The sequence below is a fragment of the Aulostomus chinensis genome, chromosome 22 (genome assembly GCF_037954235.1).
Source record: "Aulostomus chinensis isolate RoL2024-O1b breed Wild chromosome 22, RoL_Achi_v1.0, whole genome shotgun sequence".
Classification (NCBI taxonomy): domain Eukaryota; kingdom Metazoa; phylum Chordata; class Actinopteri; order Syngnathiformes; family Aulostomidae; genus Aulostomus; species Aulostomus chinensis.
Window position 1 is genome coordinate 24,384,636 of NC_141341.1, and position 12,283 is coordinate 24,396,918.

At 39.4% G+C, this 12,283-nt stretch overlaps 1 protein-coding gene across 1 annotated transcript; it reads left to right on the forward strand.

Annotated features, from left to right (window-relative positions):
* Positions 1-542: 542 nt before the first annotated feature.
* Positions 543-7,397, forward strand: LOC147241209 (tropomyosin alpha-1 chain-like). Its single transcript, XM_086194268.1, has 10 exons — positions 543-746; positions 1,040-1,165; positions 2,782-2,915; positions 3,177-3,294; positions 3,440-3,510; positions 4,061-4,136; positions 5,733-5,795; positions 5,903-5,972; positions 6,597-6,675; positions 7,139-7,397. The coding sequence occupies exons 1-10, from the start codon at positions 633-635 to the stop codon at positions 7,140-7,142; spliced, it is 855 nt and encodes a 284-aa protein (XP_086050394.1). The 5' UTR covers positions 543-632; the 3' UTR covers positions 7,143-7,397.
* Positions 7,398-12,283: the final 4,886 nt, after the last annotated feature.

Sequence of the window (12,283 nt, forward strand, 5' to 3'; positions counted from 1 at the left end):
TGAGATTGTCTTATTGGTGCTCTGCTGATGCCAGCAAAAGCTGTAAGTGAACTGCATGGCAGCCCCAACAGTGTCAAACGTGGAAACCTGTTGCATTTGTTTAATAACATGTTCCTTACAAAAAATTTATCTTTGAGAGTCCAGAATAATTCAATTATCCTGAAGCATTTAGAAGAAAACATACCAACTGAAGCATAACTGATTAATAAATTCACATTTCTGATTGTGAGTCTTTGTGTCGCATAAATCAACATCAGTCCTATAATTTCTAATGTCTTTTATTAGCATTTATGCTCTTGTTCTCATATTTCAAACTGCATCCATGCCATACAATGTTCTTCTTCACTTTAGGACCAAGACAATCAAAATCAAAGAATTGATGGGTTGGTCTCTAATTAAGTAAAACATTGCATACTCTCTGTAAGTGGAGGGACAAAGAAGGGTGCAGGGTGTGGGTTTGTTAAGGGGCTTAGAAGTGGGAGTGTCACATCTTCCGTCAGATAAATGCCCCCCCCCCCCCCCCCATCCGTGTCAGAGTTTAGTCTCCACCAGTTTGCCTGGCATCTGTTTAATGCCCGTTTTTCTTCCCCTCTTTGCTTCTGTTACTCAACTACAGGAAGAAACCCTTAAAGATGGAGGCCATCAAGAAAAAGATGCTTATGCTGAAGTTGGACAAGGAGAATGCATTGGACCAGGCTGAACAAGCTGAAGCAGACAAAAAAGCAGCAGAAGACAGAAGCAAACAGGTGAGTTATGATGATCTGTTGAACTGAACAGTCAGAATCAAGAAAAATCTATTCAATTAAATACATAGTTAATAATTTTGTCCAACAAATGTAGGAAAAAATTACTCTATATGAGTTTCAGAATTTACATGTTTAATTTCCTTTGGTTAGTGATCCTGAAGTAAATGTTATGTAGTATCTTGGCTTAATGGATTTGCTGAAACATCTTTCATATGCAAATTCTCTCATGACTATATTTTAAATGTGATACTATCGGCCTGGTTAAATCTGTGTTTGCTCTCTCACACCACTAGCATGAGGATGAACTTCTACAGATGCAAAAAAAGCTGAAGGGGACAGAGGATGAGCTCGACAAATACTCTGAGGCCCTGAAGGATGCTCAGGAAAAGCTTGAGGTGGCTGATAAGAAGGCTGCTGATGTGAGTAATACATTTTCAAAAGTGCAAATATTGTGATGAAGGGGAGACAATAAAAACTTAAGGCATGTGGACCTGCCTCTTTAAGCAATTCCCCTTGATGTCTATTCTTCTTTACCATTTCCCCCTGATATGGCAGTGGAACAAAAACCAACAAACACTTATTAAACCTCAAAATATCAAAGCCTGAATTCTTAAACAGGAGTACAGTGTGAGCCCTGGACTGAGACGCTGATAAAAGCTGTAATGCTGCCAGTGTAAACCAAGCCTGGCTGATTCCCTGCATCTCCCCCGCATTCCATTCTCCTCATGCCCTGCATGGATTCCTCACAGCTGCTGGGGGGATTCAGAGCCCTACTTTGAGCATGATGTCAGTCGCCAAACCCTGACCGCTACCTGGTCCAAGTCCATTTTAGGTGCATCATCCATTCCTTGAGGGGCACAGTATCTGCTCCTGACCTTTGTTTTCAAATCTTGAAGCAAGACTAAATTTCTTTTCAAGACCATTGTGTAGGATTGAGTACTGTAGTGATGATCCTACATTTTTTTTATATATATATATTTGGCCGACCAAACTGCTAATAAAGACTGGCAATTTCTTGTTTGGAATCTGAGAGGAAACTGTTGATCCCTTCAGAGAATACATTTTTTTTAGCCTACCATTTCTCAGATGGAGGAAACAGCATTTGGTTGAAGTCCCCAGTCCCTCACATCACACTGAAACACCAGTAACTCTGGACGTAGGAGGCAAGTATTGTTAGCCCCACACAAAAAGTTCAGTTTCTGGACTGCATGATTTTCCTTAAAGGAATATAACCAAGGTGGCATGATTCATCTGTTATTAATAAAAACAGTAAGCCTACCTCTTCTTTTCTGTCTGCTCTTGTATTTATCCTTGTCCTCTCAAATTATTGAAAGCTGTTTATACAATGGGGACTAATTCCTGTTACACATGTAACCGTACACCCTCGGGCATATATGATCTCTCTAAAGAGTGTCCATAATATTGTGTCCAGCGTTCACATTCCTAATGAATTTTGTCCTCCTCTGCATCCTCTCTGTATCCTCATAATTCCCATTGCCCATTGTTGTAGTTGCAAGTCCAGTTTCAGCACGATCTGGTGGACAGGCTGTTATACAAACTTTACCCTCACATATTTAACAGGCTATAAGCACAAAGCCTTTCATTTATTGTTCACTTTTACAACACATCAAAATCAACTTCTGCAGTTGCTGTAGTAGACCACTTTTAAACCCCCTGCAGACAAGAAGTCAGTTAATCCTGTAAGCTGCCTCCTTCTGTTCTCTGATGACAATGACTTCATCATGAGTCAATGCTGAAGAATTCAGTCAATGCATAGAAAGTACAGCTGTCAGCTCACGATGTACATGTTCATCCTTTAAACAATGGCTAGAAATATCAACAACACTGAGAACAATTGGCTGCATAACAGCATATGCAGTTGACTGAGTTCATATAATTTTGATATGTACTGTTTAGTTTGGTTTAACTTCTAATATGGGAAGACTTGCTTGGATAGCATAAATAATTCATATGATCAGCCCTAGACTGATTTGTCTGCCTGACCCTATGAAGCCCCATGTTCATCTGCACTCAGGCTGAGGCAGAGGTAGCTTCCCTGAACAGACGTATCCAGCTGGTAGAGGAAGAGTTGGACCGAGCTCAGGAGAGACTTGCAACGGCTCTGCAGAAGCTGGAGGAGGCAGAGAAGGCTGCTGATGAGAGCGAGAGGTGACTTCTTGCTCTGGTTTCATCAGTGTTAATTGCTTTGTGCATGTTTGATCAGCATTTTAAGATAACTGGGAATGTATTTTTGAGGTAGCTCACCATTTTTCACAATCGTCAGCTCTTTGCTTAATATAAGCAGGCCTTTCATTATATATTTGTCATGTTTTTCTAGATATTTTTAAAAGAATTCATTATTTTACCTGTAATTTATAATCAATAATTGCAAACCTCATATTAAAGAATACAGTACTAATATCTGTGCAGGGGTATGAAAGTGATAGAGAACAGGGCTTTGAAAGATGAAGAGAAGATGGAGCTCCAGGAGATCCAGCTGAAGGAGGCTAAACACATTGCAGAGGAAGCTGACCGCAAGTATGAGGAGGTGAGTCTGCTGTTGCCAGCCACCTGGGCCTGTGGTATCATGAACAACAATGGGAAAACAATGCTACTCTCTCAGAAACCACCAAGACCCACAGATATGTGCTGATCCTGATCATGATGACTAAAACAAAGCTGCATATGTCCAGGTGGCTCGTAAGCTGGTCATAGTGGAAGGAGAACTTGAACGTACAGAGGAGAGGGCGGAACTGGCAGAGGCGTGAGTATCTACATGGCTGCCTTAAAAAAAACTTTCTTTTCAGAAGAGAATTTTACGTTAAATTAAGTGCAAGTTTTATTTCACCTTATTATTTAATTCACAAATTATAACAGAAAGACAGAGAAGGTAAATAGTTAAAAAATGAGGAATAAATAAGGCGAAAAAAAAATCCCAGTTTCCCCCATGGAAAAAAAGGAGAATTTATGATGCTAAAATCTGGAATTGTGGAAACAAGGCTTATTTTCTTTTTGGGGAGTGGCAAACTGACTGAGTTTCTATTGCGCAGACCTCTGCTGGGAGAGACTCAGAAATTTTAAGTGTAGCAACTTATTGGTTTATTTTCCTTGTTTTTTTTTATGGTGACATTTTCAAACATTGAAGAAAGGACCCTACTTGGATGATGGACGTGAATAATACAACCATCACTATTGCTTGATCAAAAGTTTTGTTTAGATATTCTTTGTTTAATCTCAATGCCATTCTCTTTTCTTTACACTTATCTGTCCTTGTGCCTGACCATCTTCTTTTCACGAAATCCCAACTACATTAGTAAATGTGCTGAGCTGGAGGAGGAACTGAAGAATGTTACCAATAACCTCAAATCTCTGGAGGCCCAGGCTGAGAAGGTAAGGGCAAGCAAACCAGCATGGCACAGTATGCTGGTGGAGAGATCGCTCTTCATCATGATTTGAAGAGGGTATGAAATGTGTCTCTTAATGTGTCTCCTATATAACAATTTACATTTGGCGATAAAGGTTTTTGGAATCCATTTATTTTGTGTAGGTGTCGAAATAGCTTGACTTTTACTCCTAAATAGCTGTGGTCATACTTGCTATATTTGTTATTCAACAATGTGTATTTGACAGCTCGTAGATTTTATACACAAAACCTCAGCTAAGAAAACTTACTATATGTTGATGAAGTGGTGCATAGGGCTGTAACCCATTGACCTAATGACTATGTTCACGCTGACAGTAACGGTCCAATATGAACCCAATTAACCCTCACATACCGTTCAAATCCCTAAGACAATACGCTGAATAAGACAGCCGAAAATAGCATTTTCTAGTGACCTGATGAGATTGGCTTTAAAAGTAACAGAATGAAGACAATATGGTATTCTGTTATTAGTAATATCATGGAAGCTTGTTGTAGACTTGGGCTTTAATTAATTATTTTTTCCATCATCAATTAATATGCTGATTTTTGGCCATGAAATGTCACTTGCTCCCTCTATTGATTAGTTCATGGCCACAAGATATAACTGCTATTTATGGCCAAAGATAAAATTTGCTCCCAAAGCATGGGAACTGATTATTTCTTGTTGTTAGGGCTTCAGCTAACCTTTACTTTAATCTGTAGATAATTTTAATTGTTAATCATTTTAGCCATGATATTTTAAGAAAAACTGAAAAAGGCTTGTCAGTATTTCCCAGAGCTCAGGCTGATCAAATTGCTTCTTTGGTCTGTTAAAACCTAAAGATTTTCATTTTCTTAAATAAAAAATGGCAAATACTCATATCTAAAAGCAAACATTTTTGACATTTGCAAAAAATAAAAACTTTTAATTTATTATCAAAATAGTTGATGATTCCTTTTCTTGTCTTTAATTGCAGCTCTAATTGCACTATTAAGTCCTATGACAGCTTTTCACAGCCTTTTGCGATCCCTATGGCAATCAAACTACTTTTCAACAGAAGATTCCGTTTTCAGTAAGCGTTATAAATAGATTGAAGTCAGCCTGCATTATTAGCAGGAGAACACTACATACTATGAATGTACTATGATTGCAACATGACAGAAGTGGTTTCAGATCAAATTCTGGATGGAAACTAAAGAAGTTTGGGTTCGAGGGATGGAATGTGGGCATGTCTTACATCACAGGTCAGAGTTAGCTTGGTTTGTTAACAGGTATATAAATGGAATATTCTATAAGAACCTCTTCCACAGAATATAACTCTATTGTCTTATTTAAGATAAGGTAAATGGTCCCATTATTGCCATTAATGTAAATATTTTTTCCAATTAAATAATGATTGGCTTTAAAATCAACAACAAAAACAATAAAGAAAAACTGGTCTGTGCATTAATCCAGGGTTTTCTGAGTAACCTGTTACATGTTGTAGTCATAAAATTAATGTCATCTCATGTTACTGAAGAAATATTTATAGAGTTACATGTCACATTAATCTTCTTATGAATAATGTGGTTTCTCCTCACAGTATTCTCAAAAGGAGGACAAGTATGAGGAGGAGATAAAGATTCTGACAGACAAGCTGAAAGAGGTGAGCAAGATATCAAGAGTCTTTCAATGGTTTGGATTTTAAATACATCTAAGTAAAAAGTGTCTTGTAGTTTATAGTTCTTGAGCTGTTATGCTCTATCATCTCAGGCTGAGACCAGAGCTGAGTTTGCAGAGAGGTCTGTGGCGAAGCTGGAGAAGACCATTGATGATCTAGAAGGTAAAAATATTTATTCTGCTTCCCACAGCTCTCAATCAATTATCAAGCATTATGTTTTCTCCCCAGAGACAGACAAGAAGACAGGCTTCCTTCTATTGTCTGTGCTGCATTAGGGAGGTTAGACCCACAAGAGACCAGCTGACTGCTAGTTAGCTTGGTATGATGAATAGTAGTGGATAGGGCTGAGTAGTATAGCTACCTCAAAAATCACCAAATACATTTATCTCCATAATAGTTTCTGCCTGCCCATGTAGATCTATGGTTGTGTGTACCATTTGCAATGAAACACAATTTAACAATGGAATTTGACCATTGATCTTACAGAGACAGGATTGTGATCTATAGAAAGAATTCAGCTTACCACATTGTGTAAATGTGGTATACAGTATGTCTTAACCAACTGCGTACCAGGACCAAGTCAGGCAGGAGTGTTAGATTTGATGCCCTCTAATGGTTCATACAGCTAGATTTTGAACACTATGTCAACATGACATGGTCTCTGTGGCATTGAGTTGCATTTACATTTGTTTAAAATACAATGCTCATACACCTTAATGCAGCCTGTTGTTTGTTTTTTTAACCCTTTCCTTTTTTAATTCATCTTTGGTCTGTGTGTGGACACAGATGAGCTGTATGCACAGAAACTCAAGTACAAAGCCATCAGTGAGGAACTGGACCACGCCCTCAATGACATGACCTCCATGTATGTATGATATATGATCTCAGATGGTAAACAAGTCTGTCAGTGTGACTTGCTGCAGTTTCTAATAGTTTGTGTTAAGACACTCCTCTAAGTCCTTAGTTAATAATGATTGAAGAAATGATAAGTAGTAAAGGTTTAGGTTGTGTTTTTCTTTATAAAGGCCCTTCTGATTACATTTGGTGTAATTCATTCAAGTGGTCAGGGTTTTTATGGACTCAGATTGCTAGAAATGAGAGTTAGGCCATATCAGAACACAATTGCCTTGCACTAGCTACTCATTGATTCAATTGCAAGCAACAATTGTGCCAAGTGGAAAGTGGATCTATATGCTGGTAGTACTTCCAAATAGTATTTATAAAGTAGCCTGTAAAGCTGACAAATGGGCTTTCAATAAGTCATGGTGTTTTTATTTCTGAAGCATTATAATTGACAAATAAACCAACACTGACTTTATGCATTCCAGATAAACACCCTGGAAGTTCCACCACCCTTGTTGTGCTAGATTCAGCCCTCTGCTGCAGGACATCGTTGTTTGAGTCAATCTTTCTCTCAGCCTGTCCCTTGTTTCATCATCCCATCAACTTCTCCTCTTAACTGTTTCCATATATCATCGGTGAAAGTCACTTTGTCTGTTGTTCTATGCTTTTACCACTTTTCAGATTATCTGCTGAACCTGCTCATAAAGTCGGCATCCAGAACAATCTACTGTATTAGCCACTGTACCATCTGTTTTTTGTTTGTCTGATTCCATTCCTCAATCGACTTCTGTATCAATCTTTTCTGTACCAGTGTTGAACAGGGGAACGAGAAAAAGCAGTAGTTACTGCATCTTTGTCTTTTTTTGTTGTACTCAAGTTTGCTTTTTAAACATTTTACAAGTAATCTAAGCAGTTGCACACACACTAAAGGCACGCACACATGATCTCAAAGGTTGCTTTTGCTCAAATGAATTTTGTAGCCACTGGTAATATTTGGGGGGGGGGGGGGGGGGCTTGGCTTGGAGGTAGGGAGTTAGGTGGGCGTCTGGCAACTGAAGGGTCACTGGTTTGATCCTCACTTCCTTCGTGACCATGTCAAAGTATCCTTGAGAAAGATACTGAGCCCCTAATTGCTCCTGATGGCCCTGTGACGCACTGGCAACCCATCCAGGGTGTACCCCGCCTCTTGCCCAATGTCAGCTGGGAGAGGCTCCAGCCGCCCCAAGACCCTTAACGGATAAGCGATATAGAAAATGGATGGATGGTAATATTTGCAAATTTAAATGATAAATGCAAATCTATGGACCCATGAACTGGCCACAGACAGGGAGAAAATAGGGGCTACAAAATTATCAGATTATGGGAAAATGTTAAGTCTCATTGTGGCAAGCAAGGGAAGAAAGATTGGTATTTGACTAAAATGGTGAACCTGATCAGAGCTGATGCTTACCGGTGGAAATATTGGCAACCAAGGCAGGAGAGGATCTCAGAAGGGCACCCCAGTCACACAACACTCACACACGGCACTACGTGATTAAAAAAAAACAAAAAACACTCAACACAGGGGTATCACCACGAGAACACCAGCTCTGCCACCTTCCCTAAATCACATGCACACACAAGCAACCAAACAGAATCAGAAAGGAAGAAACAACAACATGAGGGAGCATGAGAGCACCTCCTCTCATACAGAAAGTAACTCAACTATAACAGTGTAAACAAAATAGAGCAAAGTAGAGAAAGTACACGTATATACATAAACATATATATATATACACATATAGAAAATTTAAAAACACATGGCAACTAAACAAATAAAATCATAAATACACAAAATAATATGAATGAAAGAAATAAACAGTCACATAACAGAAGAACAACTAGCAGGTCAGGGATCAGCAGACAAGTTGATTTAGGTAACTGGACTTTGTCATGCTAGGCGGCACAGTAGTACAGTGGTAGTAGCGTGGGTTCTCCACGGGTACTCCGGCTTCTTCCCACCATCCAAAGACATGCAACTGGGGACTAGGCTAATTGGATACTCTAAATTGACTGTAGGTATGAATGTGAGTGTGAATGGTTGTTTGTCTCTATGTGTTGGCCCTGCGATGGACTGGCGACCAGTCTAGGGTGTACGCCGCCTCTCGCCTATAACCGCTGGGATAGGCTCCCTGAACAGGAATAAGTGGAAGAAAATGGATGGATGGATGGGACTTCATCATTCCCACTTCCACACTAAAAAGAGACACAGGCACCTAGTCAGGTCTATCTATAAAAACAAATCATGAGGACCACACCATAGCAGCTTACTAAAGATGATTAAGAAGAGTGTCTGAAGAACCACCATCTAGCCAGGCACCAGTGGGCGCAGCATGATTGCTTCAAACAATTGAACAGAGGCAAAGCGTCGATGGCTGAAGTCAATGGAGAAACACAGCAGTGCAGGCAAAGCTGTGTTGGCAGAGCAGAATAGTCAAGCTAGGTAAGGCAGCAGTGTTTCTGGACACGGTTTCTGTAGCCGCAGCAGCCCTCCAATGGATTAATTTAACAGACTCAGATCAGGCAGGAAGGTTAGGGAAGCACACGGAACTGCGACACAGCTGTGGTACAGACGGCGTCCTGCGAGTAACCAGATGAAGGCGACAAGAGGCCTTGCAGACGATACTTTGAGATCAATTGATTTAAACACACATGAAGTCAGGCAACCCGGGGGGACACTCCTTCGGCACGTGCCTTCAGGCTCAGGTTACAGACACCCTGTTTTATAGAGTGCCTCCCTGGCAGGGATTTGCCAATGAGCACAGGGCAGGCCAACTTGCCTGCAGCTGCTACATCGTCAACATAATCAATTAAACTGAGGAAACAAGTTTCATCAAATGGCCTCACATAATTTCTCTTTTTCTATGTCCACAAAATGTTTCAATACACTTTGGCCACTGCAGTGCTCCAATGCCATTAATGTTTTTTTTTAGGAGTAAACATTAGCCAGTTAGCATGATAGAAAGATGGACGTGTCCTTTTTCCTGAATTTTGCATGATGTACACCTAGACATTCTGAGCATGCTGCTTATCAGTGAGCCATGGAAACCAAATCATTATCATCAGTCCAAGGAACTTTTAAGTCCTGTTGAGAAAGGGGCTGTTTGTTGCATTATAGGGAAACTGCAATCTTTTGTTGTAGTAACACATATTCGTGATCAAGATTGATTTTTATTGAAATGAAACTTTTGCAATGGTTTAACTTCAAAAACACTGCCTGTTATTGATTAGTATTTGAAAAAAAGCATATATTTTCTGCATGGAGAATGAAGTCTCACATTCTTACAGTCCTGCAAAAAGGCATAAATTGTGCCGTTATGGTGATTGTTGTAATTTAGCTTTTTTCTAAAATCATGGCATGGCTTCCTAGGCACTGATATCCAGGAGTTGGAATTGAATATGATCCAGCATTTAATGTACTTAGTTAAATCAATAAGCTTATATCATCATAACTTCTATAATGGAAGTGTTTCTAGTAGGCTAATACTAACAGCTTTCTACAACAGTCTGATTACAGACAGATCTGAGAATACCAACATCGAACCAGTTTCTGCTTCTGGTTTTACAGTGGGCAGTTTGTGACAAATTCATTGGCAATCCTTGAGAAAAAGAGACCAATATGAGGGATATGGTTGCTTTTTCAGCATCCTTAAGTTCCTTGTTGTCTAGTGAAAACAAAAAAAAAACTCCTCAAAGAAAGTTCGGCAACATTATTTCAGTAAATTATTTCTCTGTCAATAATAGCAATTGGTTTTGTATTTTATATAATTGGAAAGCCTGTTTAGTCACCTTTGAAATGAGGTACAACTTTTAAGGATTGTGCATTCGTGAAATGAGCAACCCTGCTAAACGTGTGGGTTGTGCCCCAAAAAATTAGCCAAAATCCCCTGCAATTCGTTTTATTCACCTGATCACAAACTGACACCAAAATGAGGCTTGGTACACAGAAGGATTACACCCCGTTATTGTTAGCTGATCACAGGCAGAGTAGGAAGGGTTTTAGAGCTGAGGTCATTGCAGGTGTTTACGTCCCCAATTAATACACCAAAACCAAAGATATTTATAATTGAATTGGTGTGCTAATGACCTGATAAGTGGAAAGTAAAATAGGCAATTTACATATTCAACTGCTGAATTTCACCTTCTATCATATTCCAAACTTTTCTCTTTAATTGAAGGCAATGATGTAATAATTACAACTTCATTTGCATTTATGCACCCTAATTCATGTTTATCACACAAAAACTAGCAATGGCTCAATTTTCCCATTATTATCCTGCTACATAAAGTTCGGTGGAGTGTTATCCAGATACACCTATATTTACCTTGTTATCTGCTATCACACAGGCCTATGTATTTCCTCCTTATTGTCACACTTTTGCAGTTAAAACTAAGCTTTGCTGTACCATTGTGATATGGTGGCCCTGAGGGGCAAAGCACAAAGACATTTCCCAAAACACAACGACATTTCCCAAAACACAATGACATTTCAGATTATGGAAAGAGTAGGGACAACATACTTGTTTGTGATTGGACGAACCCAAGTTCGGCGACAGTTCATTATGTCATTTCCTGTTTCTTTTGCGTACTACTCTCAGCAGCATCTTTGTGCAAATTTTAAATTGAGTTTTAAAGGATGTAAGAGGATATTGAAATCATTTCTGGATATTAAGAAACTATGAGCTCTTTCAGATATGAAGGTGCTTAACCATTGAGGGCTTTGTATGTTCGAAGAAGGATTTTGACTTCTCTTCTGGAAAGCTAAGAGAAATATGATCTTTTTTACTAGTTCTTGTCATTATACGAGCAGCGGCAATTTGGACCAGCACTCATGTTTAGGGGTGAGAGTAAGCATGGCATATTATAACCTCTGAAAACAAAACGATTTGTTATCAGCAAAGTACAAAATCCAGAATCATTGAGGTCTTACCCTTGAAACAAAACAACAAATAAAAACTGATCTATGCAGTAATCAAAGGTTTTCAGAATGTCGTGACACATGTGGTGGTCACATAATTAATGTAATCTCATCTTTCATGAAGTAGTGTGTGCAGAGTCACGTCATATGATCTTCTTGTGATTAATGTGGTTTCTGCTAACAGTACTCTCAAAAGGAGGTTATGTATGAGTAAGAGATAAGGATACTGACAGACAAGCTGTGAACAAGATATCAAGAGTCAGTGAATGGTTTGGACTTTTAAAACATCCTGCATCCTAAACATACACCCTGGACAGATCACCAGTCCATCGCAGGGCCAACACATAAAGATAGACAACCATTCACAGCCACACTTACTGTCAATTTAGAGTATCCGATTAACCTAGTCCCCTCTTGCATGTCATGACGTATGCACAGGGACAACATGCAAACTCCACACAGAAAGACCCCATGCTCAAAGGGCTCAAACCTTCTTGCTATGAGGCAGCAGTGCTAACCACTGCACCACCTGTACACAATGACTTGTGTTCAGCAGTCTACTGGGCTCAACATGTGCAGGCACTGTTCTCCTGTCAGGTTATCTAATGAATGCCCAGTACTTGTGGGTGGGCTGACTGCTGAGTGTGAGCGCGAGTGTGTGTGTGTGTGTGTG